This window comes from Mytilus californianus, unplaced genomic scaffold (assembly GCF_021869535.1).
Source record: "Mytilus californianus isolate M0D057914Y unplaced genomic scaffold, xbMytCali1.0.p SCAF_1, whole genome shotgun sequence".
In the NCBI taxonomy this organism is placed as follows: Eukaryota; Metazoa; Mollusca; class Bivalvia; order Mytilida; family Mytilidae; genus Mytilus; species Mytilus californianus.
The window spans coordinates 15,262,075-15,286,972 of NW_026262581.1; the positions used below are offsets into that span (position 1 = coordinate 15,262,075).

The 24,898-nt window shown below is 31.8% G+C and overlaps 2 protein-coding genes and 1 long non-coding RNA gene across 4 annotated transcripts in view; 1 reads left to right on the forward strand and 2 right to left on the reverse strand.

Moving 5' to 3' along the window:
• The window catches only part of LOC127709931 (protein RFT1 homolog), a 51,710-nt gene extending 31,913 nt beyond the window's left edge, over window positions 1-19,797 (reverse strand). Inside the window, exons 1-6 of one of the 2 annotated variants that reach the window (XM_052215667.1) lie at window positions 19,644-19,797; window positions 9,774-9,901; window positions 7,902-8,021; window positions 7,232-7,317; window positions 924-1,040; window positions 453-642 (exon numbers count right to left, since the gene is read on the reverse strand). In XM_052215667.1, coding sequence (XP_052071627.1) covers window positions 453-642; window positions 924-1,040; window positions 7,232-7,317; window positions 7,902-7,970 — 462 coding nt within the window. In that variant the 5' untranslated portion in view covers window positions 7,971-8,021; window positions 9,774-9,901; window positions 19,644-19,797. Of the gene's footprint in view, window positions 1-452; window positions 643-923; window positions 1,041-7,231; window positions 7,318-7,901; window positions 8,022-9,773; window positions 9,902-19,643 lie in introns of those variants that run through there. The other variant, XM_052215738.1, reaches the window with a different exon arrangement.
• LOC127711687 (uncharacterized) lies at window positions 4,406-5,794 on the reverse strand. The gene is made up of 2 exons (XR_007986863.1): window positions 5,389-5,794; window positions 4,406-5,065 (listed from the first exon to the last, which is right to left on the reverse strand). It is a non-coding gene; the product is annotated as an uncharacterized LOC127711687 (long non-coding RNA).
• LOC127710512 (non-structural maintenance of chromosomes element 3 homolog) overlaps window positions 10,166-24,898 on the forward strand; it is a 33,001-nt gene continuing 18,268 nt past the window's right edge. The window contains exon 1 of the mRNA XM_052216472.1: window positions 10,166-10,321. Coding sequence (XP_052072432.1) covers window positions 10,268-10,321 — 54 coding nt within the window. The 5' untranslated portion in view covers window positions 10,166-10,267. The remainder of the gene's footprint in view (window positions 10,322-24,898) is intronic.

Sequence of the window (24,898 nt, forward strand, 5' to 3'; positions counted from 1 at the left end):
ATGAAACTTTGCCTATAAATTTCAGGAAGCTCAGATTTGCAGTTCCAGAGAAATATTTTACTAAATTTCATGTATGGCCATCATATGAAAAAATATACAGGTATTCTGTAAACAGGAAGTTGATCAGCAAAACATGTGAAAACACATTGCACCTATAGCATGCACACATGAAGCTTGATACTAAATCTTGTGAAGCTTTGATTTGTAAGTTCTAAGAAAAAGGTGATGAAAATTTCATGGGATGGACAGAAAGGAATATACCCCCTCTTTTTGAGCCAGGGTATAATAAGACAGCAGAAGTAGGATTTGTGGTGTACTGTAAGGACACAATGCACTATTTCTTTTATAACGCTTTGTCAAGACACTCAAATCTTTTAGAGTAGGTCATCAAAGTATTTCATTTTTGCCTCAGCAATTTTACACAGTACATCAAAATCAATCCTATAACTCACCCTTAGACCCACAAAGAAATTTGACACTGCTACTGTGAAATGTGGTCTGGCTAAAGTTGCTATAACAGCTGCCATTGCATAGGAGATTACACCAATATAGTAATTTGGAATGACTTCAGGATCTGGAACTTTCCAAACATACAACCATACCACAATACCTATACAACTTAACAGCCAAGTGAGAGGAACTCTGAAATGTATCATTTAGTTCATTTATTTTAACCATTATTAAATATAAGTACAAAACAGATCATCTTTTAGACTACTTACCAAAACTTTGACATAAAATTTACGAGACATATATTATATTAACATGTTTTCAATTTTTTAACATCAACATGGGGGTATGCTCTTCCTGTTATTTATTTATAATAACAGTCAACCTATGTTTCAAGGCTGCTTACTAAATTTTATTTTAATGGTATCCTTAGAATAAATTATGAGTTTACAGACTAATAAATGCCCACTTACGTCAGCCACATCAAGTTGATGACCTGCCTCCAAGTCTTTCCTTCAATTTTACTGAGACTAGCATTATCAAATGCTTCTGTACCTAAAAACAAAACTGTAGTATATAACAGGTACAATCTACAAAGGAATAAAATATAAATAAAATGTATAAATATCAATTGAAATATGTTTTACCAATAAAAAGCAAACAATATCAAAGTTTTAATGAAATATCTAAGTATTACTGCCCTGTACTATAAATTATGACTGTATGACTAGAATTTAGTCTGACATCAAGCAACATATGCATCAAGATAACTCATTGCATGATCATTGGGGGAAATAATTGGAAACAAAGCAACCTCAGATGTAATAAACAGGTGCTTCAAGAACAAAGGATATGCCCATCATCAGCATAATTGAAATCATTGAAAGAATAAAATGGAATATAGCAGAAGGCATTCACTCAGAAGTCGGAAGGCCAAGTAAAAAAACTTGCAGAATACCCTAAGGGATACATAAAATTCCTTAAATTTTGACAGTTAAAAGTCCAACACTCTAGTAAAGCAGATCAGTGAATGAATATCAGTTATCAAAAGTAAATTACACAACACATTTAACACATCAAAAGGCAACAAGTTTGTTATGCCATACTTTTATTCAATTTCTAAACCCTTAAAGAAAAAACAAGAGTTTTAATTCCATCAACCCGCTATATTCAATGACAAAGTTTTTCATGAACCTATGTTCTATTTCTAGAAACTGCTGCCATGTTTTTTAATGGATCAAATCCCCGAATACAATCTTTAAACTAGACACCCTAAGGAACATTCAAATAAAGTTTTTAAGTATTTGGCCAAGTAGTTTCAGAGAAGAAGGTTTTTGAAAAAAGTAGTTAGACTTTCACAAAAAATGTGAAAAAAAAAAAAAACTTTTAAGAGCAATAACTCCTTAAGGGGTGACTTGACTATTTTGATCATGTTGACTTATTTGTAGATCTTATTTAGCTGAACATTTATTGCCATTTATACTTTCTCTCTATCTATTATAATATTAAAGAAAATAACCAAAAACAGTAAAATTTTATAAAAATAAACTGTTTCCAAAAGTAACCCACCATCATGACCAATGGGTTGTCGAACTTGTCTGAAAATTACATGACAGAGATAATGACCCATTTATCACACTTTAACTACCTTTCACTTTTGCTCTAACTGCTGTAGTTTTTGATATATAAGCCAAAAACTGCTTTTGTCCCTTATGTTCTATTTTTAGCCATGGCGCCCATGTTTGTTGATGGATCAAAACTTCGGATAAAAATTACAAACTAGATACCCTAAGGAACATTCAGTTAAAGTTTGGAAGTATTTGGCTAATTAGTTTCAGAGAAGAAGATTTTTGAATAAGTAATAGACTTGCATGAAAAAATGTAAAAAATAAAAGTTTCAAGGGAAATAACTCCTTAAGGAGTCAATTGACTATTTTGATCATTTGACTTATTTGTAAATCCATCTTAGCTGAAACTTTTTGCCATTTACACTTTCTCTCTATCTATTATAATATCAAAGAAAATAACCAAAAACAGTAAAATTTCATAAAAATAAACTATTTCAGACAGTAACCCTTGGTCTGAAAATTTCATAGCAGATAGATCTTGACTAATCATCACTTTAAATCCATGTCACTTTTGCTCTAACTGCTTTAGTTTTTGAGATAAAAGCCAAAAACTGCATTTGACTCCTAAGTTCTATTTTTAGCCACAGGGGTCATGTTTGTTAAAGGATCAAAATTTCGGATAAACTTTATAAACCAGTTACCCTAAGGAACATTCAGTTAAAATTTAGAAGTATTAGGCCCAGTAGTTTCAGAGGAGAAGATTTTTAAATGTTAGCAAACATGAACAAATTGTATAAAATTGTCTTTAAAGGGCAATAACTCCTTAAGGGGTCAATTGACAATTTCGGTCATATTAACTTTTTTGTAGATCTTACTTTGCTGAACATTTTTGCTATTTACAGTTTATCTTTATCTTCAATAATATTCAAGATAATAATCAAAAACTGCAAAATTTCTTTAAAATTACCAATTTAGTGGCAGCAACCCAACAATGGGTTGTTGGAGTTGTCTGAAAATTTCGGGCTGATAGATCTTGACCTATTGAACATTTTTACCCCCGTCAGATTTGCTCTAAATGCTTCAGTTTTTGAGATATAAGCCAAAAACTGCATTTGACCCCTATGTTCTATTTTTATCCATGGCGGCCATGTTTGTTGATGGATCAAAACTTTGGATATAATTTATAAACTAGATACCCTAAGGAACATTCAGTTAAAGGTTGAAGGTATTTGGCCAAGTAGTTTAAAAGGAACTTGAAATAGTTTACGACGATGAAGACAGACGACAACAACGGATGCCAAGTGATGGCATAAGCTCACATGGGGCCCTTGGGGCCTGGTGAGCTAATCATGGTACATTGTAGCTAATTTATGTATAAAGGATAAGATGCCTTATGTTTGCATACGATAGATTGGATGAAGAGGCTTGTTAATAAATGCAGGTCGCTAGGATCAAATGCATAAATTAATTTCCAAAATTCTACATGTTCTTTGCGCACGGAATGAAAGAATGCAGTCATATGACAAATTGTTCAAAGTGAAAAGACAAAGTGAAATATTGGGGATTGAAGGGAATAAAGTTTTTTTTTGTGATACAGGGGGTTAATACGTGAATAAAAGTTACATATTCCTAGAGTAAAGTGAATAGAGATAGAATGATGTATGATTTATCTACTTGAAAATAGATTGTTTACAATTTCAAGATAGAAACTTGCTGACACACAGCTGGGTCGGCATTTTGCATCATTTTTATATGGTATGTGCTCTGACGATCCAAACCACTTTTTCATTTGAGAAGTGGTATTTGTTTTCAGTAGTTTTTCCAACCATACTGTAGTTTTCTAATTTAACAACTTTTTACCTCTTTAAAAGTGAAAAGTCTGTGTGATGAAGCCCCTTGTTGTTACATGTACTTTATCAGCGTATTACAGTTACTTATTAATTGTTCCTGCGTTAATATTGAATAAAGTGTTCAATAAACTTGACTTGACCAAACATATAAATTAAGGCTTTGAAAAAAAATTACAATGAAGTGGGTTTGTTTGAACGCTTTATTCTTTATATTGATCCAAGCGTACCAAGTTAGTTCTTCACATCTCATAGCACAATAATAAGAGAAAAATACTTTGATGCATACAATCTGGTTACATTTTATTGATCATGCAATAGGTAGATAATATTATTATTATTAATAAAATGCTCCGCTGGGCGCAGCTTGATACAACCGCAGCTGTCGAACCCTGAACAGTTGGGGCAAGTATGGACACAACATTCAAGCTTGATACAGCACTGAATTTGGATTGTGATTAAATATTTGACACGGCATAGGTTTCTGACACAGAATTCGAATGAATGTGGTCTAAGAACTTAAAAATTTCTAATTTACCTATTCAAACCATATTATTATTATTTGCTTTTATATATAAATCAGAAATAACCAATTTAAAATGGAAAATTTTAAAGAAAAAAAAAGGAAAAAAAAATCCCTCCCCCAAATTTTTTGAACCCCCTTATGATTCATCAACCCCAAACTCAATCCCAGTCTTCCCTTTTTGGTATGGTACCTTGCAGTACAATTTCAGCAAGATCCATACACTTGAACACAAGTTATTGTCTGGAAACTAGAAAAATGTTAGTTTTTATGCCCCTTTATGGCCCCTAATTCCAAAACGTTTAGGGCAATTACCCCCAAACTCAAACCCAGCTTTCCCATTGTGATATGGTACCTTGTAGTACAATTTCATAAAGATCCATACACTTACACACAAGTTATTTCCCTGAAACTAGAAAAATGCTTGTTTTTGCCCATTTTTGGCCCCTAATTCTTAAAATTTTGAGGCAATTACCCCCAAAATCAATCCCAGTCTTTCCTTTGTGGTATGGTACCTTGCAGTACAATTTCAGAGAGATCCATACACTTGAACACAAGTTATTGTCTGGAAACTAGAAAGATGCTTGTTTTTAGGCCCCTTTATGGCCCCAAATTCCTAAACGTTTAAGGCAATTACCCCCAAACTCAAACACAGCTTTCCCTTTGTGATATGGAACCTTGTTGTACAATTTCATAAAGATCCATACACTAACACACAAGTTATTGTCCTGAAACTAGGAAAATGCTTGTTTTTTCCCCCTTTTTGGCCCCGAATTCCTAAAATTTTGAGGCAATTACCCCCAAAATCAATCCCAGCTTTCCCTTTGTGGTATAGTACCTTGCAGTACAATTTCAGAGAGATCCATACATTTGAACACAAGTTATTGTCTGCAAACTAGAAAAAATGTTTATTTTTGGCCCCTTTTTGGCCCCTTATTCCTACACGTTTTGGGCAATTACCCCCAAACTCAATTCCAGCTATCCCTTTGTGATATGGAACCTTGTAGTACAATTTCAGAAAGATCCATACACTTACACACAAGTTATTATCATGAAACTAGAAAAAATGCTTGTTTTTTGCCCCTTTTTTGGCCCCTAATTCCTAAAATTTTGAGGCAATTACCCCCAAAATAAATCCCAGCATTCCCTTTGTGATATGGAACCTTGTGGTACAATGTCAGAGAGATCCATACACTAACACACAAGTTATGTCTGGAAGTTACAAAAATGCTTATTTTTGGCCCCTAATTCCTTAACTGTTGGTACCATAACCCCTCAAATCAATCCCAACCTTCCTTTTGTGGTATTGAACCTTATGATAAAATATCATAGAGATCCATTCACTTAAACTAAAGTTAGAGTGCGAAAACCAATGTGTCTTCGGATGACGATGACGCAGACGCCAACGTCATACCAATATACGACCGCAAAATTTTTTTGCGGTCGTATAAAAAGTGTTCAACCATTTAAGTGTTGTATAAACAAAATCATTGATAATTGGATTAAGTTGTCAATTAGTGTGGTGAAGACATTTATTCCAGGGATGAATTTTTGACAGGTGTTAAAACTTTCGACATAAACAAAAATTACATCATTTATTGTACATACGGACTGTAGAGTTAATTTGAGGCAAGCAAACTTTTGACTAGTCAAATTTTGACTTAGAGTAAATTAATAAAAAGTACCTTTTGTCCGCAGAAATTTTTCAACTCAAGCAGAATTTCGAGACAAGCAAGAGTCGACTGTATATGAACTGTATATTTGTATGTTTTCTGATTGTTTGTCCCCTTCAGTTACAATCTAGGGCAGATTTGTTAATTCCAGGTTACATTGAGAATTAGAAACATATATGTTAACTAACATCTCTTATATCAGAATTAACAAAAATTTTATCTGAAATATGAGAATGATGCAATTGTCCTCTTTGTCAAATCTAGCTGGATGTCCTCAATATCTAATTAGGGCTTTTTCCAGGAAAAATGAACAGGAGGGTTGGTTGGACAACACATGATATTTTTGTGTGCGAGTAAGTAGTGGGGTGGAGGCAAATGTAATTGTGTGGGTAGTTGACACTTCATTAAATATACATGGATAGGTACCTTGATTGTACTTAAAACTAAAAAGTCAGTCATACTTTTCATTTTGGTAAATAGCAGCATTTAGATACCAGCGGAAAACAGTTTTCAAAAAGTTGTCTTTTTAATTTTGCTCTAAAGAAAAAGTCCAAGTTTGCAAAACCTAAATGGTTTCTATCCATTAAATCACTCTTGTTGAACCTAAACTGGGAACCAATAATTGTGTGTGTTCTGAATGCTAACTGGTACAGTTGCAATTTTTTTTGTTCGCTCATATCTAAAATAGTGACCAGCAGGCAAGGAGCAACAACTCTTGTAAAACCCCAAATGGTTGTGGACATGACAGCAAAGTGCAGGTGGGAGTTTTATTTTGTTTGCAGGTGGCTGGATATAACAGTAACTTGATCTTATAAGCGGAAGTTAAAAAAGGAAAAAAAAAATTGTTTGTGGGTATATACATTTGGTGTCCAACACTGTATAAACCATTTTTCCTGGTATAGATTTTACTTCATATTGACATAAGTTTGAAAAATAAAAAACTTTTTAAACAATGAATACAATTGTTATTCTCATGAACTACTATTGTCTTATTAGTTAATTTTTAAGTTTGTTTGTTATGTTGTGTAAATGATGCCTTGTAATTAATCTGCCATTCAATGGGCTCATTGATTGGATCATAATACTATATGTAATTGTATAAATTAAAATTGCATATAAATTGCACCTGTACTTCCAATAAATGGAAGGCAAAAGATGACTTTTTCATACCTTATATTCACAACACCCAGCATGTCTTTTGAAGCCAGTCTGATCACAATCATGTTCAAAACAAATGATATCATCTTCAGAAATAGCTGGAAAAAGCATAAAAAGTAAACATGTACAAATATACTGCATATTTTTTATACATTCTTTTTAATTTGTACTGAACTATTTAAGACTGATGGCGAGTGGCATAAATTGTATAGACGTCTGTCTATTTTTGAAGACTGTATGTTGACCTCTATATGTTTCTTGTTCCATTGAGTTGCTGTCTTACTGATGTTTACCCCCATGCCTTCTTTTATTTATGTAAAGGATATAGTAGATGAATCCTTGATTTTACTTATTATATCAAATGCCAACGATTTTTTTATGGATTTTCCAGTAACCTAGGAGAAGTAAAATAAAGCACATATGCAGGAATATGCCATACTCTATGAAAAAACAACAGTTCTTACAATAAATTGCTAAGGGGTTTCCAGTTGGCAGTGCAGAATGTTTTTTGTTTGTAGAAAGCGACAATATTGATGTGAAGTGAGACTTACCCATTGATGAATTTAATCCCAGCATGAAAAGTTTATGTATTGAAATTGCGAAAATAACAACCTGCTGAAGTTTTCAGTAATTAAGGAAGACCAAAAGATTCTGCGATTCTACATGTTGTAAGATGATTTACCTGTAAAACCATATTATACGTTGCTGCATGAGCAGACTTTCTCAACATCTCGACCCTTGTCAACTTCATGGTGAGTTTTTTTTACCACCACAATACGAACAACTGAGTATTTCACTTCAGCTGTATAAAATAGAAAGACAAAATAAAATAATTATGATAATATTGTTAATAGATCAAATAAACAAACATGTTCAAAATATTCAAATAAAACTTATTCTTTCTTTTTCTCCAAATAATCATAAACTTAAGTATGGGTACAATGAACCAATATATATTATGGGTGCAGTCATTTAAGATTACTTGGTATTCAAAATTAATAGTATGGCTAATCTTGATTGGTCGTTGTGTGCAGCCAATATATTCTATTACTAGACACTTCATGCACTCTGCATTATACCAAAGGCAAAATAATATATTTTCCTCTGCCCTAAAGGACCTGAGAAGTCTTATCTGCCATTGTGACAAGACACATATTTAATAATGCAAAACTGATAGGCAAGGGAGATGAGTACATATTGTGTCAAGAAAAGCAAAGGGAACCTATATTTTTTGGACTAAAAAATACTGTCTAATAATTTTTCTTTAATTCTAGCAAGGTTTCACTCTAAAAATCAACATTCTAAAGTCTGTATCTCGAAAAAGGCTACTATTGTCACCTGTGGCAGCCTTCACAATAGACTTTTGAATCTAAAGGCCCGAAGCTGAATTTTTGGCCTGTGGAGATAATTTTTACAGCCCCGACAGAAGTTTTACAAGCCTGGGCTGGTGGGCCTGTGGTTGAGCGATAAGACTGCTGTGGGGAAATAAATTGTATTTTGCAATTTATAACTCTTCAATTCCAAAATCAAACAATGAAATTATCTAACGTGTAATCAGCCTTGATAAAATTATCAAAATATTGTCAAACTTTTTTATTGTCATTTTCCTTTTTTGTGGATTGCTTTAATCTTTTAACTAAGTCAATAGATTTTTTTTCATAAGTCGATACCTATAAACAACACAAATCTGTTATATCGTAGCAAAAGTAGTGTGACCTGTGATAGCAAACGAACAGTTGGCATTCAAGTAAATTGTTAAAGAAAAATTACCAATGTTAATTTCATGAATTAGCTATCTTGTTGATGCAGCATGTATACACCATGGTTATCTCGACTTTTTCATCATATCAAATGCAATTTGGGATTATTTTTTTTGGACTAGACTAAATTTTAGTGCTTTTATATTAATAATTTATTATGAATCACTGAGAAAACATTTCCTTATGTTAACAAATTTCCTTTCCCTGTAGACCAATTTAGAGTTCTTTTTTATGAATGAGTTACACCAATGATAGTTTCTGAAGGTAAATTTTTCCAAAACATTTCCACAACATTTAACGAAGAGACATAGTCTGTGATTACTCAATAGGGTTATGCACATTATGGATTTTCAATTGAAGAATTTTTAACTGATCTGCAGATATATACAACATGTGTACATTTAAATATAATTATTGATTAATTTATAGTCTGACTCTAAAAATAGATTTAAAATACAACACAACTGAACACATAATTTTAAACACTATCATTAACAGACTGCATGTCAAAATTTGCTTTGTCACTCGTTTTTACAAATACTTAACATTAAAAAAATATGAGAATTTCAATGTAATATAGGGTTATTGCATGAATATTGTAAAAGCTTGAAAAACTCTTTTAAACATATTTTTCTCACAGACGATACATTGCTAATTTGATTTTTTTTGCACTAATGCAATATAATATATTATTGCACACAAAGTTTTAGTCATGTTCTGTATGAAATATGTTCATTGATGTTGTTGCTATAGAATATTAATATATACAGACATTTCTATTAAGTAAAACAAACCTGCAAATTTTAAAGGATATTTAAGCTGACTTTCTAGAATTTACACTTGCAAAATTAAGGCATCATCCAAAACATACACTCAATATTTCTTCCAGGAATTCCAGCTAATCTAATTTTTTTGTCCACAACTGAAAATATAAATTATAGATACAAACTTTGTATTTGAATGAAATGAAACTTTTATTTGTTATATTATTAAATATTCAACAGTGGACACTGATCTCAAATTGCAAAATTTCAGATTTTCTGGTGTATTTTATGAAACTTTGACATATGTTTGTATACCATCTGTTACTTAGTCAATAAAAAGAATACTAAAATTACATGCAGTTTCCATGTCTGGAATGATATTATATTATAGTAATTCTAAAACATCCAATCATATGTGCAGTTACTAGGCAACATATTTCCATTATTGTTTCAATGTTACCAGCCTGAATATTTATTCAAAATTTTGGAAATCCACAGATTTATGAATATTAAGTTGATTCTAAATGAGTGACATTCATGACCTTTGCGACTGTAAACCTATTGTCTGTTATGTTCTGGTATGTATATTATCTTTAAAAACTTAGCTTCTTAAAATAGAAGTATCCAAAACTAGTGAGTATATACTGCATGGATGGGAGATCCATGTGGCAGTATACTGTAACTGTATCAGTCTGGGCATTTACTGAAATTAGGGACTTACATTGTAGATATCACTTAAATGTTTTCTTTTGATAATTTAATCACCAAAATTAATGATATTAGTAATCAGAAAAAGTCACCTGTAAAAAGTAACTAATTTTACCTTTTGGAATTTTAAGGAAAAAGAGCACTGGCATAATGTTCTTGCACACTTACCTATTTGGCTCCCCCCCACCCCCCCCCACAATTTTTTTTTATTGAAAACAAGCATTCTGAGAGTATTTGCATGGCAATACATAGTCCCCTATCAGTTAAAAATTTATTGTACTGGAACAAAATGCTAACTTGATCTATAACGTGTCATGGTGTAAACTATATAACAAATATCAAATCAACATCTTTAAGCATGACGAAAAAGGTGTGGAAAACTGATAATTTTTGTTAATTTTCTAAGTCTGAGGACCATAACTCTGCACAAAATCATCAGACTAGAATGAAATTTGAATTTGATCTGCAACTTGTCATGGTAACGACAGTACCAAATATCAAATCAATATCTTTAAGCATGACAAAAAAGTGCGGAAAACTGATAATTTTCAAAGTCCATGGACTGTAACTTTGCACAAAATCATCAGACCGGAACAAAAATTCAAACTTGATCTGTAACTTGTCATGATAAAACTGTATACCAAATATCAAATCAATTTCTGCAAGCATGAAGAAAAAAAGTGTGGAAAACTGATTTGCCGGACGGATTGATGGACGGACAGACGGACGGACGGACTGACCAACCGACAGACAGACGGACAGAGTGCAAACCTAAAGTTCCCTTTGACTTCGTTGGTAGGGGATTAAAAAAAATTGGTTATAGGAATTGAATTTATATTCAATTAAAGATTTCTTGCTGTTGTGCAATACACTGTGCTGATGCGAATACTTAGTAAATCTGTTGTCAGACTAAAAACAAATTAAAGAACCTTAGTGAGCGCGCTCACATACCCCACGTCTCCACATTGTCACTGGAGAAATAAAATAACTGTAAGAAAAAAAATTGTATTAGAAAAAAAATTGAATCATAATTTCCTGTCAATATGCACATCTACCTAGTATGTCCTTATTATCTACAAAGTTTCATGAAATTCTATTGTGTGGTTTGAGAGGAGTTGCGATGATAAAAGGTTGCAGTAGTATATTGGGCAAATAAGTTCAAAGGGGCGTAACTCCTGGAAAAAAAATTGAATCGTAATTTCCTGTCAATATGCACATCTACGTAGTATGTCCTTATTATCTACAAAGTTTCATGAAATTTTGTTGTGTGGTTTCAGAGGAGTTGAGATGACAAACTGTTGCAGTAGTACATTAAAGTAAATAAGTTCAAAGGGGCGTAACTCCTAGAAAAAAAATAGATCGTAATTTCCTGTCGATATGCACAACTACATAGTATGTCCTTACTATCTAAAAAGGTTTCGTGAAATTCTGTTGTGTGGTTTGAGAGAAATTGCGCTGACAAGAAACAGGACTGACGGACTGACGGACAGACGGACGGACGGACAGACGGACGGACAGGTCAAAAACATTATACCCTCCCCAACTCGTTGCGTGGGGTATAATAAAGGTCAATTTATTCTCAATGTCATATTAGAAATTTATGAAAATGTAAAGGGAGCTTACATCAATAGATATAAACAATTCACCAAAGTTTCATGAGAATTGCTGACAGCATTTTTGATTTATTGTCCGGAAACTGGAAAATCCCCCCTTTTTTAATGAATGAAACCCCATAACTCAGAAATGATAAACGAAAAAATTTATAAAATTCTAAACGGAGCTTACATCAATAGATATAAACAATTCACCAAAGTTTCATAAGAACTGCTGAAGTTATTGTCCAAAAAACTGGAAAATCCACCCTTTTTTAATGAATAAAACCCCATAACTCAGAAATGATAAATGAAAAATTTATAAAATTCTAAACGGAGCTTACATCAATAGATATAAACAATTCACCAAAGTTTCATAAGAACTGCTGAAAGCATTTTTGAATTTTTGTCCGAAAACTGGAAAATTCCCCTTTTTTTATGAATAAAACCCTGTAACTCAGAAACGTAAAATCTAAAATTTATAAAAATCAAAAGGGAGCTCATGTCAATAGATATAAACAATTCACCACAATTTCTTGCAAGTTGGTGAAAGCATTCTTGAGTTATTGTCCGAAAACTGGAAAATCCCCCTTTTTTTAATGAATAAAACCCCATAACTTGAAAACTTAGAATCTAAAATTTATAAAAAACGAAAGGGAGCTCACGTCAATAGATATAAACAATTCACCAAAGTTTTATGCAAATTGGTTAAAGCATTTTTGAGTTAATGTCCGACATGTTGACGTTGACGGACAGACAGACGGACAACTGTATACCATAATACGTCACGTAAACGGGCGGATAAAAATGAAAATGAAAGAGGACACTGATAAACGTCTATACTATTTGACTATAAAAAAGTTTTATTTTGCAGTTTTTGTTGCTTTTTTTTGCATATGAATATTTCAAAACCATAGACATGATCATGATGATGGAAGAAAAATATATATATCTTGTACTGTTAATTAGTTTGATGATGATTAGCTTAAAGTTTAGTTTTATAAACTAATACACATGTCTGACTGATACAAGATAAGAACACATGCTTGATCGAGAGAACTATATTTGACTGCTTTATGAATACTGACCAGCTATAAAAGTATTAACAGTTATGGAAAAAGAGGTGGATTAGGGGTTTATAGGAAAATAGAATATAATGAATTTAAATAAAAATAAATTTATAGATAAAAGTTGCCAGATCTGATTTTCAATGCACAGGGTGTGCATTTTCTTTATTTATTTAGAATTGCTGAGATGAAATGCTCCCTTACTGGACATATTATTGATTTATGATAAAAGGCCAATCCTGAAGTATCCTCATGATACATTGTACATGTGTGAATATATATTGAAGTTAATGAAGTTAAAGTAGGAAAATCCTTATTTATTCAATTGTGGCAAATAAATTTTTGTCATGAAAATGTCGGTTTAATGAAATTAGCTCCAAAATAGATGACCCTATATGTCTAATTTAAGCAGATGTCTATAGAATTAATAGAACATTTTATGCCAATTAAAGGAGTAGGTACGGTAAGACCCCTTTTTGGCCCAAAATATAGCATTTTTACAAATTTGTTAAAAATGTCAGCTTTTAGCTTTTTATTGGAAAAAAGAATAACGTTGTTACATAAATATGAGCTGTTTTGACAATACAATGCACATGCATCAAGTACTAGCATCATTAATTATGCAAAATTACTGAAATCTTCCCAATTTTAGCATTTGAGCTAGTTTTTAGACGGTTTTTGTCTTAAATGGAAGTTGCCACACTTGTGTTCAGTCTTAATTTTTAAATTTATGTTGTATTTGATGACAATACATCACATATCTAAAGGTTGAGACTGAACACGAATACATCCACTTAAATTTTTTACAAAAACCATATCTGGGCATGTCCAGTTTGGGATATCCTCATAAATGTTTGTCTCTCGAGGTTTCAACCATATTTCCCAATTGACAGAACATGAGGATAAGACAAGTAAACAAAGACCTGTATTCCACCGGTTTTGCATCATTCTTCTAAATCGATAAATCCTAAATTCCTCATCTTCAAATGCATTGACATTTTCCTCATAAGACTTAAAGTGAATCAAAAAAGATAAGTAAAAAATGCATATATACAATTCCAATGACCCAACTATTTTCTCCATGCTTTTGCAGTATGTGATTTTCCGCACGAAATGCACACGTTAGTTTTTATGATTGTTTGTTTACGAAATGTAGGGAAATTAGGTTGGACTGGTTCATTTTATATTGCAGTGAAAACACACTAGATTTAAATAAGATAAATGTAAATGCGAACTGGTCTTTTTAAGATGGATTAAAATAAAGATCTGTTTAATTTTGTGTAAGTGTAAGCGGGGGTCTTAATTGAAGGTTTTAATATGAGAGAATGAAATACAGAAGAAATAAATGGGGAATGTGTCCATGGGACACAGATGATGCCCCCGCTTGCATATCATATAAAGTTATAAAGGGACATAACTGAAGAACAGTAGAAGTGTCGCTACCCAAATTTGTACTGGATCTGAGTTTTGTGGTAATAAGTATTGTGTATAAGTCTCATATCATTTGGTTGAGGCTAACTTAAGTTAGAGAACAGAAACGAAAAATTCAGCAAGTTTTCAATTTGTAAACAGGCAAAAAACGGTTAAAGTGACAACACAAAAATTCAAACTTGATCTGTATTTTGTGGTAATAAGCATTGTGTATAAGCTTCAAAACATTTGGTTGAGACTAACTAAAGTTAGAGAACGGAAACGAAAAATTCAGCAATTTTTATGTTTATAAAGGGGCATAACTCAAGAACAGTTATAGTGACGCCACCAAAATTCGAACTTGATCTGTGTTTTGTGGTAATAAGCTTTGTGTATAAGTTTCATTACATTAGGTTGAGGCAAACTAGAGTTAGAGAACGGTAACGAAAAATTCAGCAATTTTTCCATTTGTAAAGGGGCATAACACTAGAACGGTTATAGTGACGCCACCAAAATTCAAACTTTATCTGTGTTTTGTGGTAATAAGCATTCTGTATAAGTTTCATAACATTTGGTTGACTATGAGGCAAACTAAAGTTAGAGAACCGAAACCAACTTTGAGACATACAGACGGACAAGGGTAAAACTTAATGCCCCCTCCGCTACAGCGGAGGCATAAAAATCTGAAACATGGTTTTGGAGGTCAAACTGTGTTGCACAAGATTGTAGAATCTATCAAAACTTTTGTGATGCTAATAACAGCTATGAATAACAAAGAAGCTAATTTCATTCAAATGTGTACATCACAATTAAGCAACTAATTACCAATTATGTACAATGTAATGATTACGTAATAATTATAGAATAGCTAATCAAATAACTCAGATATAGAAATATATTCTACGAGTGACCGAACAACACATTAATTCATGAATGCGTGTAGCTCATGAGTTAATTATCAGTGTTGTTCGGTCACAAGTTGAATATTTTTCGATATTTAAATTCTTTGATTTGTTATTCTTTTTATTACATTGACAATGGGCTTTTTAATGGAATTAAAGTAGAAAATGTAAGGAACTATATCTTTTTCTACACATTGACAACTTGTTTTAAATCTTTTTCTACGCATTGACAATTTGTTTTGATGCTCTGTCATCGACAACACCTATTATCATAATTATTGTATGACGTCAGAGGAGTGAAATAACCGAGTTTATTTCACAAGTGAAATTATTGGTTTTTATATTTCACTGGGAAATCACGGTAATTCATTGCAACCAATGTAATAATGAAACTTTATTACATTGCTTGCAATGAATTACCGTGATTTCCCAGTGAAGTAAAAACCAATAATTTCACTTGTGAAATAAACTCAGGTTATTTCACTCCTCTGATGTCATACAACAGTAGGTGTTGTCAAGACGTTGTCGAGACGTGGCATCAAAGCAACTGTGAATGCGTAGAAAAAGATATAGTTCCTTACATTTTCCACTTTTAATTCCACTAAAAATACCATTGCCAATGTAATAAAAAAAATTACTAATCAAATAATTCAAATATCGAAAAATATTCAACTTGTGACCGAACAACACTGATAATTAACTCATGCTCTACGCCAATTCGTGAATTAATCAATTTAATGTTTTGATCGGTTACTTGTTGAATATTTTTCTCTATTTGAATTCTTCGATTAGTTATTCTATAAATAACCATTCGAAAGATTGATCTTTCTTCTTTATATTGGTTCCTCATTTAAGAATTTAAAAGCTATATTAAGGTAGCTTGTGTGTCTTCCTCCATCTTGGATTGTAAAATAGCAGAACACAATCGGTCTAGATTTTTAATGAAATGTGCTAATTTCCAGAGTCACTAAGAATGTAATTCATTTGCAAGACTTTTGATATTAATACAGAAAATTATGTGTTTTCAAACTTTACGACTGTATTCAAAAACAGAATATTTTTTGTTTGATTTAATTTTTTTAAATTTTATACATATGATGGGAGATCACTCAAATAAAGTAACTTTCATAAAGGAATGCTTGTCCTCATCATTTTCTCTTCTATTACTGTTCTATTATAGTTTTCATTGTCTTTTTTTTTTAGATAATAATGTACAGTTCATGAAATTTTTCAACATGTTCAATAGCATGATTAAATGAAGATTTATCATACATGTATATCATTATAATTAATCATACAAAGCATATATTTCTTGGTACCATGAAGCCAGTAATTAAATTATAAGTCATCAAGGACAAAACTATCAACCTGAATCATGATTTTTTGTCTGTAAGTTACTTTAAGTGTCCTGCAGTGACTAGCTGTCTTACATTCTAACAAGACATTATGACAGCTTGATTTCTTAACAATAATTTTTGTTAAAAAAAGTTGTTTTAAATGTAATAGTTTAAGAAAAATACAAAAATGGTCTTAAAAAATAAAATATGAATTATTCAAGTCTATATTAGACACAAACTATAATTATAAACATGATCATGATGATAAAGGAATGTTAATAAAATTTTCTTTTTTTACTTGTACATTGTACATGTAGCTTGAAAAGTACCATGGTGACCTATATTTCAATATTATATTTTTGAAAAAAGCATGGTAAAATCTACCTTTTAACTAAGTAAATACATGATATATATATATATACAGACGATCTACCTCAAGTGGCTTTATACCTATTACCTACTTGAATATTTTACTATATAGTGCTTTTTTGTGTCCTTTTAATATTGGGCATATTTTACAAAAACTGCCTTAGTATGAACACTTTTATCCAGCTTTATCCATATAACTAAAGCTGATGACAGCTTTATTTTCTAGCTAATGAATATATCAGCACACCTTGCATGTAAGAGCAACTAGTATTTTAGACATGGAGCATGATCTTTACATACCCAAATAATATTCTATTTTTTTAACCAAATATAATGCACAGATGTATAAACATATTTATGACAGCACAGTATACATGTATGTACTGCACATTTTTACTGTTCTTAATATATATATATATATATACATATAAATTGGTAGATTAACGGCATGTTTTTGAGGATATGTGAATAAAGTGGGTGCTGGTGTATATTACAGTAGCACTAAAATGACAATTCATACATGTACCTGTAAATTAAAAGAAGTTATGTAGACATTTGAATGGGCTGTTGTTATAGCAGTTAAGCTTTGATATAAAATAAGAAGATATGGCATGATCTCTCCACCTGAGACCAAATGACAACCAAAAGCACTCCTGTCATGCCTGTTAGCCAAAACTGATGCCCTGGTAATCTTAAGTGATCTGATAATAATAATCATGATAATGACAGTTAATTTATATATTTGGTAGTAAAAATTTAAATATTTTCCAGAAAATATATATATTGATTTATATATGTTGAAATTAATGATATAGCAATTTCATATAATAAATATATCTATAATAGTACATATGTAAATGCTCTTTTGTTCTGACGTTGGAAAGTTCCGGGCGGAAAGAACTAACTAGCCAAAAAGTTCCGGAGGAACTTATTAACTAGTTACTTTGTTCTTCCTCTGGTTTAAAAGTTCCACCAGAACAAAGTGACTAGTTGAAAAGTTCCAACAGAACATATCAACTAGTTAGAAAGTTCCTTTTTGCCAAATTAGTCAAAACTGGAAATAACAAACTAGCACAAAAGTTCCAACGGAACTTATCAACCAGGCAGAAAGTTCCATTTGGAGAATTGATGCAAAGTAAAAGCGCAACATATTATATTTGAATCTTTCAAAGGGAAACCAAGATACTGATAACAAAAGTCAAAAGGAACTTATCAACTAGCCACATAGTTCCTCTTTGGCAAATAAGTCAAAATTGTAACTAACAAACTAGCCCAAAAGTTCCAACGGAACTTATCAACTAGCCACATAGTTCCTCTTTGGCAAATAAGTCAAAATTGTAACTAACAAACTAGCCCAAAAGTTCCAACGGAACTTATCAACATGATCAACCAGTCACAAAGTTCCATTTGGAGAATTGATGCAAAGTAAAAGCGCAACATATTATCTTTGAACCTTTTCAAAGGGGAACAAAGATACTAGCCACAAAAGTCAAACGGAACTTATCAACTAGTCACAAATGTCCTCTTTGTTAGGGTTAGGGTTAGGGTTAACTATTCAACTAGCTACATTGTTCCGGGACTTTTCAACTAGCTACTTTTTTCCAGAACTTTTCGACTGCACTCGGAATAAAACAACTAGTTGGAAAGTTCCATCGGAACGAAATAACTAGTTGAAAAGTTCCGCCGGAACAAAGTAACTGACGGAACATAGTGGCTGTTACACATGTACGTATGCAATATCACTACCCCTTAAGTCATGCTTAGTCCTAGAACTGAATTAGTAATTATCCATGTCAGGGCTGCCAAGTCTCACGCATTTAGCGTGTGACTCACGCATTTTCATGCTTATTTGGCGACATTTTCCTTTGATCTATTGTTTTTTCCCTTTGATCTTTACGATTTTGGCCAAATCTCACGCATTTATATTATTAAAAGTTGGCAGAACTGCCATGTTTTAAATATTTATACCAATATCATTATTTTCTTTCATAAACTGAATTGTGCATAAAGGAATAAAGTTTAAATAATTTCCCCTATCTACCAGAATTAATATAGGAAAATTTTAATCATCCAGTATTTGACAGTTTTGTCCTGTACATTGTATAACTGTTAAGCGAAACTTCCTCCTAATAGGAGTACCTCATGTAAAAGGTATTCCACCACAAAAATAAAAGTGAATTTATCCTAATGTTAAAAGTATCACATATACATATGATGAATAATGCTTCACTAAAAGTAAAAGATAATTTATCCTAACTTTAAAAATGTTACATAAATTATCACTAATAGTAAAATCCAGTCAAAGCTGAGGATATGTCATTAATTTATATTTAAAAGTTCGTCCATTTAATACAGACCACTAAATGAGAATTGAACAGGGTAGTAAATACCAGTTAATACCACTGGTAAATAAAATACCGAGGCGGCATTTAATTTCCAACCCTGAGAAAAATACCATCAGACGTCATCGTGCTGAACCATGTCAGGCATGTGGTAGTTTAATACATTTTCTTACACATAAATGATTCTCCTTTGAGTGCTAATGTAACATTCCCTGCATAAAGAGTAAACCCTAAATTGAAATCAAATTCTATCTTTTCCTCACGTAGATTTGTTTCTTCGAGTTATTTTTTAACAGACGAACAATGTTCATGACAATCTGATCCGTATTTGACTCCACAGGAAATGGAAAGATGTACTGTAAGTGTCATCAAAATGTTTGAATGCTCGGTTACAAACTCGGCCCATAACAAACTCGGACTATTACAGATCGGTATACACTCGGCCTATCAGAGGAATATTTATATATATATGTCAGATTTTTTGTTTAAAATATCAATATATCATTGTATATGGGGGTCATTTTTCCAACTTTATGAATATTGAACTTTTTACATTTTTGGATTAAACAGTTAAAATAGTTGGTACATATAAACTGATGTAAATTTCGTATAAAAAGTCTCAAAATCAAGGGATTTGTTTTACATTTGTTCACTAGAATACAAAAACCATGCATAAAATTTGTTTTTAAAAGTAAATGTACATTTCGTTGGAAGCAAAGTATTTTAGTTATAGACATAATTTGGCACCAATATTTCTGTTAATTTCTATTAAAAAAGCGCTTTTTCTTATTTTTTCCTCCCCTTTTTATCTTTACTTTTTTTTTCAATATGTCTCATTATTGTTGTAAATGTTACATATTTGTATTGTTTATTGTTTATTTGTTTTACTCATGATTTCGTAGCAATCCGTTTGTTTGGGTTTTATACTAACACATGATATCTTATCATATGCATGTCTAATGGAATGTCAGACTAAAGTTGACAATGAATTAATATCATTTGTGTATCGTTGACACCTCAGTCTGTGTTTAAACTAGTTGAGAACATAAACTACATGTAATTCACGTGGCAGGATCAAAGAAACATATTTAGAACTTAATAAAAATCGTCACACTGTTCATTAATTGTCAATCAAAGTTCTGTTTGCTTTTATAAACCAGAGATTTTAATTTCAGCTTTTCCATTTCCCAAGCTTTGAAAATGTCAAATAGAGGAAACATTTTTTTTTCTTTGGATGAAATTGTTTTAATTCCCAAATTCTCACAACCACACAATCATGACAGCTAGAACTATGGTTTTAATTTTTGCAATGATAAAAAGTTTGAAAAAAGGTTGTAATAGATGGTTCTGCAGGTTTCATGATTATCAATCAAATTTGAAACTTGCTCTCATTCCTTTTTGAAACAATTGGGTTTTTTGGCTTCATCAAAAGTTTCCAGTGTTTTCGATTATAAGACCGAAATTGTTAGAGTGTTTGATACATTCTTAACCCTCTTGCTGCCAAAGGGACATTTATGGCTTCTACACGGCACAAATCTTGTTGATTGTGTAGAACGTCAAAGGTCAATGGTAACGTCACAATACTGAAGGGCACTGACAACGTCAAAAGACGGCGCCAAAAGGACGAAGCAAACTGAATAAAATGCATTATTTGTATACTTAAAACGGATGTCAAAAAATGATACAGGATCATAAGCTTGTTAGTACTATATAATGCCAACTTATTTAACGTGTTTACTAATTATCTAGTTCGTCATTTTCATGTAAAATGTTGCGTACTTTCGAGAAATTTGTTAAACGTACATCTTTCAATCAGAATATCTCATATAATAATCGCATTCCTAATAAATAATCATAGAAAAGGTAACTGTTATACTTGATTACGCGAAATATTAATATTCACAATACACGCTTTATTTAAGAGAACTGGAAAATTTCTTTAGGGCTCAAGTGCCGCGATTGAATTCTCAGTGAAGATTTTTTTTTGTAAAAGTACACAAATGTTACCCGATAAACTTGTATTGCCATACGATATTTCAATACATTTTATACCCGTTTCATCATTGAAGCACCAATCGGCAATAACAACAGCAATTTGTTTGGCACATTCTTATGTATCTATTCTAATAACAACAACAATTCTGTATTTGTCAATTAACGCCGAGATCGAGCAGCCGAACAATTATATGTACATTTTAAATTAAAGTATTATATGAAACATATCAGTCATTAGCCTGTCAGTTTTGTTAAAAAATATTACCTGTCTTTTTTACTTTAACTTCTATACCAGTACAATAGTATCTAAATAACAGAATCACAGGTTGTACATGCAGACAGACACCATGATATCAAGGCTTTGTATAGTATATATACAAATCCTTGAATGATGATATTAACCTCTGAATCTGTAATATGACCAGTATATTAAACTGTAATTGTTTATTTACATATATAATAATGGCTAACACATATACAAGTCATATCGCCGTAGCGACGTAACGTAATAATGAATGTCCCGAAGGTTTGTATGGTGTTTTCCCGGAATAATCTAAGCTATTACATTCCTCCTTAACTTTGAATAAACTGAAGAATATAAATGTAAATTAAAATATGTAAATAAAGTTTGTATACATGAATTAAATTATCACAGTCTTTGTATTGTTCTCTGTAATGTTCACTTATATTTTTGTAATAAAATAGAGTTCACACTTTTTTTTCTTATGTTGTAATAAAATATAGTTCGTTTTCTTTCTTATGTGCCCGCAATCTCATAACATAATCTCTAAAGTGTTGTGGTGCACGTCTGTCTCTTTTTGGTCTATCCGCTGGTACTTCTAGTTGGTTTTCCTGATTTCTATTATTTCTCTGTTCATTGTGATGTTTTTGTCTGGTTTTCCATAGAAGTCTTTCTCTCCAATCCGCCCCCTCCCGCGCCTGTCTTGCGGGACCGGGGGGGGGGGGGGCATTACTTTTGTCCTCTGCCCCCCTCCCGCGCTTCAAGTGTCTTGCGGGGGGCACATTTTCTTCATCTTTTTGTGTCTCAGACTCTGTCTTTATATATATTGACTTCTGTACCAGATCATTTGCTAATTTGAACTTGCTGGCATCACGACACATTTCTCTTTCGTCTGTTACCCTCCTTGCTTGTATAGCTGATCCAATGTTTCTGTAGACAATATAAAATGCTGGTTCATACGCTGTGGACCATTTGTCTCTTTTGGTTTGTTCTATTAAAACGTAAACTCTTATTTGAAATGCATGTACCTGTGTGTTTCTGTTCTCAGCATATTTTTTAATTTTCTCCTTATATTGTTTGTCTCTTTCATTAATATCCTCAAATAGGTTTTCGTTCTTGGTTATTGTTCTTGGTATATACCCTAATTTTGTCCTAATAAGTCTGTTCATTAAAGCTTCATATGGTGATATTCTTGTAGCTGGGTGAGGTGTTGAACGTTTAACCCATAAGCATCTCCTGTATGGCTGTTGCACTGTCTTTATTTTGTAGATTTGCTATTTGTTCGGTTTTGTTGACAAGTTTTATAAAAAACTTCAGCGAGCAGCTGAGACATCATATACCCCACACTTTATATATATATATATATCTTTTGGAAAATGTTGTTTGTGCTGTATTTAGACCCCTCTACAAAGAAATTTGTTTTGCATGCACACGTATAAAAATTGCGGTTTTTATCCAACGCAATCATAGGTTTGAACGTTGTTTTCAATTTAGACTTGTATATATCTATATATATATATTGAATGATTAAAGAACATACATGTAGTTACCCTAGCTATCATATATTTTTTCACAATAAGTATATATACCTGCACATAGCTATCATTGTTACGCTATTTCATGGGGAGATACTAGTAAATAGACTTGACAAATATCTTAAACATTTACGAAAGTGATTTTGGTGAATTTAATTTGATTTTCATGAAGCTTCAAATAGTGACCTATCCCAGCGACTCATCGCTTCCACTCATTACATCATAATACCCAAACCCCAAGATCGTTGGGCTGAATTGGATGTTATCTAGATCTACCTAGCTAGTTCTTCCTAGCAAGATAGTAGACGTTGAAGAACAGAAGACTAATAATATATCTAAAAGGGAATATAAGAAGAACAAAAAACTACTCTCAGACGATAAAAGCAATTATACATGTATGCTAACATATTTTAATCAATGTTTAATTTCTATGAATGATTTTAAAGGAGATGTGAAGTATACATAATTAATTTAGACAGCAACCCAATTAAGCAACAAACAAAACGTGACAATTTACTTCTAAAGTTCAATCTATTGTCTTCTTCAATGGACATATGTCATAACAACATTTTAAAGTTTTAATCCTCCCAAGTCTAACTATAATATATAGAATAGTTATGAATATGTGAGCCAAAATTTGTTCCTGTGAAAAAAGTTCCAGTGGAACAAATATCACAGGAAATATATTTTGGGAGAACTTTTTTAACAGATAATTTCTATATCATGTATATGATTTGTTCCATCTCTATAAAATAAGTTCCATGATTTACCTGGTGAAATAAGTTCTGGGTTTGTGAAATTAATTCCTTACCTGGTGAAATAAGTTCCTTGTCTGTGAAATATGTTCCACTGGTTATACAAGTTATCTTTTATACTGAGCATTGTTATCAGTGAGCTTAAAGTTATAATTCAAGTACATTACAAAAACATGTATTATATTGATAATGTAATAAATAAAAGGTGTAAACATCCAAGTATAGAAAAATGTTTAATTACATTAATTATCCATAAAAAAATATCCAAATGACAATAATTTAATGAGGCAGATAAGCGAAGAATAAGAAAAATCCGTATTTATTTATAGATCAATCATTTATTTATGAATATTGCAATTCAACATATGTTACTTCATATCAGAATTTGTAGATAAACTGTTATCACAGAGATATGTCTCGCCCTTTTGTAATTTTGATTATGCAAATGTTGAAATTAAAATAGCAATACTTTAACATGTTTCATAAGTTATGCAAATATTCAAAGTCAATGAACCATGACTGAGGTACATGGCTAAACAATCTCCATGCAAATGAGATGTGCCAAAGCTAATACAACTGCATACCAAATACCATTGACTTATTATAATTTGTTCCCTTTAAACAAACCTACACACAAACATTAACTTATAAACTATGTAAAGGTTTCAAAATCAATGAACCATGAAGAGGGGGTGGGGCTATATAATATCCATGGAAACGATATTTGCAAATGCCAATAAATTTGCATACCAAATATCATTGACTTAACATTAGCAGTTCATCTTAAACTGATCTAATCACAAACTAATACATGTAAACTAAGCAAAAGTTTCTAAGTCGATAGACCATGACTGAGGGGGCGGGGCCAAATATTCTCCATGGTAATGAGATGTGCTAATGCT